Below are 6,000 nucleotides of genomic sequence, written 5' to 3'. Positions count from 1 at the left end.
ATTGGATGGGAATGGGATCAAAGGAATATGTAGTGAATTTGGAGGAAGAGAAAAGACGAGCAGTTTCCTCCACTGTGATTTCAGGAAAGGAGGAGAAAGTGGACGAGGCTGGGGAAGGGTAGAGGAAAGAAGTGGGCGAGAGGCAGGTAAAAGTGACAGTGTTGAGAACTCAAGATTAATTCTGTGAATCTTGTCATGGAAATAGACCTAGTCTGGGCAGAGAGCGAAAGGGAGAGGGGAGGCGATGTAAGTTTAAGGAGGGAATTGAGTGTGGCAATGAGATGGGGAGGGATGGATAAAAGAGTTTGTCAGGTGGACAGAGTAGTAATATTTGGCAAATGCAATAGCAGACTAAAATGTCTCTCAAGTCTCACCCCTCCCCTCCTGTTCTCTGCACACCGGCTTGGAGAGGAGGGGCTAGCTTAGGGAACAGAGCATCTTTTCTTTGCTCTGCTCTGTCCCCTCCATCTTCACCCTGCCCCCCAGGCAGTGGACAGTGAAGAGGAGGGGAGGGACAGAGCAGAATGCGGAGAACACACTTAGGAGGTAACAATTGTCTAAGCACAGGCCCAGTGTGGGAACCCAGGCCGCTCCACAACGTCCTCCCAGGACCAGCAGCCGCCGTCGTCGATAGGAGGCGGGAGATCATCGCTGAGGGGGCGTGGCGATGTGGGCGGGGTCGGCAGGGGCGGAGCCGCTGGCCGCCCCCAGGTTGCCCTGGTGAAATGGGCGTGACTGGAGCCGGCGTTCTGTCAGTGTGAGAGCGTGGGTGCGCGTGCGTTTCTCGCTCCGTCTCTTCTTCCTTCTCGCTCTCGGCTCGGGCCATGGAGCCGCCGCCGCCGTCACCACCACAGCCCCCTCCGGCGCCTCAGCCCGGCGCGCAGGCTGTGAAGCTGTACGTGTACGACTTATCCCGGGGCATGGCCCGCAGGCTCAGCCCCGTCATGCTGGGTAAGAGGCGATCGGCAGCGGCAAAACCCAACAACAATAATAACAACAACAACATCCGCCCCAGCACCCCCTCCCCCGCCTCGGAGCTCCCTCTCCTGCAGCGGCGGCCGCGGTGATCACGGGGTGACAGTAATGCGGCAAAGAAGGCGGGCAGGAGCGCTGGGGCACCACTGCGGCTTATTTATCGGGTTTGTGTGTTGGTTATCGTCTGGCCTGGTCTAAGCAGTTGGAAGTTATTCTTTTTAAAAAAAATCTTGAAGAAATCCTCCATTTACAGCATGCCAGCATCTCCTGAGAATAATAATTGTAATCGTGCATCTGGTTGTGGCAGCCCGGCCGGGGGGGCGGGGGAGGCTGCGTTTAGGTATGGACTGCGCTGGCTGCATTCTTTGTCCGTAGCAGATGGTCAGAGTTAGGGGCGATCAGAGGTTCAAGGAGAGGGCTATTCTGTTTAAATGCTGTGAACTTTGTTCCCTCTCCCTCTTTCCCGTTTTTCCCACTCCGGATTTGCATGTTTCTGAATGGGCCCGTTTTTAGCCGTGAGTTGGCAGAATTGTAAAGTGAGAGTACGCAAGTGACTCAGGAAGAGAAATGAGGTCACAGCTTCTTGCTGGTCAACTTTGTGCCCGAAGGGAAAAGCCATTGCTGAGGGTTGTGAAGAATAATAATAATAACAGCAGCAACCTGTCAGAGGAGTCACTGATCTGTAATTTTTGAGTTTTGGAAAAAGAAGAGGGGCTTTCACTTTGTGTCACTCGTTTTATTGATCATATGGTTGTTATAAAAAAAAAAAAACCAACCCTCAGGAGAAGCTTATGAAAAAAAAGAGATGACTGACAGTCTCCTGCATCCTCTTTTCAGTGTCCGAGATTTGTGAGGCAATGAGAGTGCAACTCCAAACCAAAATGATTTGGAAAGTAATCCATAGAAATTGTGAGGGGGGGAGGCGTTGTGAGATGGCATGAGAACTCTGCTTATTTTTGCTAGTCTCTCTTTGCCATGTTTTTGTGTACCACTTGGAGCCTTACCCCTTCACCTTTATGCCCTCCATTCCAGTTGGTTCTACAGAAAAGAGGAACTGGTGTAGTAATTGAAGCATTAGATCAGAGTTTCCTAACCTTTTCTCTCCCAAGTCACACTTACAATAACAAAACTTTTGTGTAGCACACCAGCCTCCATGGATCAGGCAATGTGGACATGGAGAGGAATCGTATGACTGAAAGAAGAGCAAGGAAAACACTGAAAGTCTCACCAGTCTCTCTTTCAAATTTTAAAAGAAAGGGAGTGAGGGGATGGAGAGACGCATGAATCCATCACAGTGGAGCAGCTGCCTGTATGTATAAGTGCAGGAGAAGGGAGAAGTCGGTGTAGTGTGGGCAGCTGGGCTCGGTGACTTATCTTGGCTGCTTCATGTGGCTGCCAGAGCTCTTCCACTGCTGCTACTCCCAGCACTCAGTGAGTCACATCCAGTGCTCTGTGCATGCGCTCTCTGTCTCATTCAGCCTGGGGATTAGACAGAGGCTGGAAGGACTCGAGGAGGATGCTGTGTGTGCCGCACAAAGCAGGATCCAGCTATCCATGCCCTGCATGCTGTCCATTAATTGTCACGCCCCAGGGCTCGTGCTGTAGCTAGGAGGAAGGGGCCTCTACACATTAAGATCCACTGCTGGTGTCTCTTGTTGCTGGGAGGTGCTGAGAGTAGAGCCCAGGTGCTGGCCTAGATCTGAGCATCAGGCAGTGGTGACTTTTCCATGGCGTATCTGATCAGATCTGAAGGCACTGCATTAGACTATGATTCCGGAGAAGTCTTGGGTGTCAGCCCTAGGAAGACACCTGGTATAGTGACAGATAGGTTAACTGAATCACAAATTCATGGGGGTCCAAAGGCAGAGATGGGATAAGAATCTGGGAGGGGCCCTAGTTTTCCAGCCCAAACTATAACCTTTACATGTCACTGCTTCTATTATTAGCAATACCACCATTAGAATAAGAATTGGCATATATGAAAAACAAGTTATTAATGGTCTTTCTCCCTTTCCTTGTCTTTCTTCTAACAGGGAAACAGCTGGAAGGCATCTGGTAAGTAGCTGGTTTCATTTCATGCATGGTTTTGAGTGCTCCCAGCTTGATCCTCCCCCTGTAAGGTCGCTGTGCACTTTGGGCACCATTATTATACCTTGAAGCGGGTATGTATGACGTGTTGGCAGTGCTGCTGTTGCTGTTGCAGTTTCTTGTTGCTTTGCATCCCTTAGAAAAGCCATGCTCGTTCCTCGCTGTACTTTAATTTGCCGCTGTTCTTCTCCCACCCTCGCCCGTCTCTCCCTGCCAGGCACACCGCCATCATCGTGTACGAGGATGAATTCTTCTATGGCAGCGCAGGAATCTCCAGCTGCCCACCTGTAAGTGATCCCTCCCAGGGCCTGGGTTTCTGCTTCCAGTACTTGATGAAGTTAGCAAGTAGCACATTTAAAACAAATTGGAGAAAAAAAAAATTTCACTCAATGCACAATTAAGCTCTGGAATTCAGTTAGGACAGTTAGTGTAGCTGGGTTTAAAAAAGGTTTGGATACGTTACCGGAGGAGAAGCCCATTAACTGCTATTAATCAAGTTGACTTAGGGAATAGCCACTGCTATTACTGGCATTAGTAGCATGGGATCTACAGTATTTAATGTTTGGGTACTTGCCAGGTACTTGTAGCTGGGATTGGCCACTGTTGGAAACAGGATGCTGGGCTTGATGGATACTCAGTCTGACCTAGTATGGCAACTTTTTATGTTCGCATGCTGAGATCTTGGTGCTGCTCAGTTTGAGATGCCAGCTGGTTTCATTTTTGTCAGGACAAGTTGGTATGGTTCTGGCTTTTTCTTTTTTTAACCCCTCTTACATACCTGGTGAGGCTGTCCTTCTTTTCTTGGGGAAATCAGAACAGAGTCCATGCAATCCACGATGTAAAACCAGGACTGGATATTGTAAACCTCATTTCTAAGTTATTGTTTTAATTTTTGGAGCAGCGTCTACAAGTGACATCACTTAAAGTATGTGTGTGATGTAATTTGTGACATCTTTGTAAGTGTAGACCACTGGGAACCAGTAGGGGAAGTCAGAGTTTAGATGCTCTTGATTATGCTTATAGAAATCGCAAGGGAGAGGCTTAAAACGTTTCAGAAGTAACATAAAAATTAAAAGCTTCTGATTTTTTTTTTTTTTTTTTTTAATTCAAGGTTACTGCTTATTTTGCACATTGTAGAAAATATGGAATTTGTTGTGTTTTTTTTTTTAAACTTTATCTTTATTAAGTTTTAATATTCAACAAAGCCAAAATACTTTGATTCAGAAACATGATTGAAACCAAATTACAGGAAATAAATTCTACAAAGAAAAAAACCCCTCAAATCTAAACAGTCCACAAATCAAAGAGGCAGAAAAGATGAGATTAAATAAGAAATTAAACATAAGAAACTGTTCTGCATGAGATTTGTACAAATATCCTGAAATTTTGTAAATTAGACCAGTTCTAGAGCTGAAGATGAAAAGCTGGGTTCATTAAACAACTTTTTAGAATCAAACTTTCTAAGCTACACAGGGGTAAAAAACACATATGAATTCTGTTGAAATGTAACCACACATTTACAGGGAAATAGTAATAGAAAAGTAGCCCCAAGGGCAAGGGTTTCCTGATGCATAGTCAGGAAGCCCTTCCTCCTTTCTTGGATGGCTCGGGCTAAATCTTGGAAAATTCTGACATTCTGCCCCATAAATTGCACAGTCCATATTGTGAAAAATACACCTTCGTAACAGTGCTCAGATCTTGCTCAGCAAAGAAGGCCACTAATATTAATCTTTCCGCCACCTCGTATTGAGAAGATTCCAGAAAGTCAGTCAACTCCAGATTTAGGAGGAATCGTAACATTTGCTTAACTAGTTAGAAAATAATACTTTTGTAATAGAGGAAACCAAATTTGGGGAAATATTCAGAACCTCCTGGAAATATCTTAAATATGGAATTTTATTGTAGGGACTATCACTTGACAGGAATCATAAAAAAAAAATGCGTATTAAAAATTCAAGTGTGCTTGTAGGCCCAGTTCTTGAAGAAAATAGGCAAAATATGTAGATTTAACCTCTTTTCAGTATTTTGATAAATAGTTCTGAATAAAATCTGTTTTTGTATCTGAAATATATTAATTTATGGATAAAATTCAGGAACAAATGTTATTGAGTACTGCCTTGGGTCCGAGTAGACAGATGTCCACCTGACTAAAAGTCAGCCAGCTCCAAGCCGGAGAGTGCATGGACATGGACACTGAGCTCTCCTCTGACTGTTACAGGTGGTTGGGAGAAAATGATAGGCAGTGTGTGCATAAAGTTTGCCTGTTCATTCATTTACTAAAGCGAAAATGGCATTTTGACTGGGCATAGGAAGACTTGGGGGGAAACTAGATTGGTCTTCAGTTGAGAACAGTATGAAATGGAACAGAGATGGATCTGAGGAGAGTGAGACTTGGAGAGAATTTTGTTTATAAGTGAGTCCTAGATTTTTTTTTAATTGGATCACAGCAGAATTTGGAAGCGAGCCTGAGACTGGTGAGGCAGGCTGAAGACCAGTTTGGAGAGACAGTTTTGCTCTGATTTGTGTTATTTGGAAGAGTTTCATGGTAGTGAATGAGAATCCAGTCAGAGTAAAGTTTGATATAAGTGAAGTGAGAAATCGTCAGGACTTGGTCAAGAATCCTGCAAGTTGTAGAAGAGAGAAGCAGTTGGGAGTTAGAGAGGTTGGAGAGGTAGGGATAGCTCTCAACTTCAGACGCAATCTACACTTGCATATAGTTGCAGTGGGAGTTGCAGGCGGAGAAATATTATTTGAGTGCGAATGACAGAGGAAAAGCTCAGTTTTGAAGGTAGGAAAATTTATATTGCGGAGCATGAGGTCAGCAGGATGAGAACCGGAGAAGTGGATGGAAGCGATAGGTCTGGCTATAAGAAGAAACTGGAGTGTGTATGGACCATATGTAGGCTGGGAATAGAGCTTTGATAAACATCAGTGAGG

General features: G+C 45.2%; 1 protein-coding gene across 1 annotated transcript in view; it reads left to right on the top strand.

The window, feature by feature from the left end:
- The first annotated feature begins 741 nt into the window (after window positions 1-741).
- DESI1 (desumoylating isopeptidase 1) overlaps window positions 742-6,000 on the top strand; it is a 28,325-nt gene continuing 23,066 nt past the window's right edge. The window contains exons 1-3 of the mRNA XM_029590260.1: window positions 742-951; window positions 3,009-3,030; window positions 3,281-3,350. Coding sequence (XP_029446120.1) covers window positions 825-951; window positions 3,009-3,030; window positions 3,281-3,350 — 219 coding nt within the window. The 5' untranslated portion in view covers window positions 742-824. The remainder of the gene's footprint in view (window positions 952-3,008; window positions 3,031-3,280; window positions 3,351-6,000) is intronic.

Source organism: Rhinatrema bivittatum, chromosome 2 (genome assembly GCF_901001135.1).
Source record: "Rhinatrema bivittatum chromosome 2, aRhiBiv1.1, whole genome shotgun sequence".
Taxonomy (NCBI): domain Eukaryota; kingdom Metazoa; phylum Chordata; class Amphibia; order Gymnophiona; family Rhinatrematidae; genus Rhinatrema; species Rhinatrema bivittatum.
Note: the sequence above shows the minus strand (reverse complement) of the source record. Positions and strands in the feature narration are given on the sequence as shown.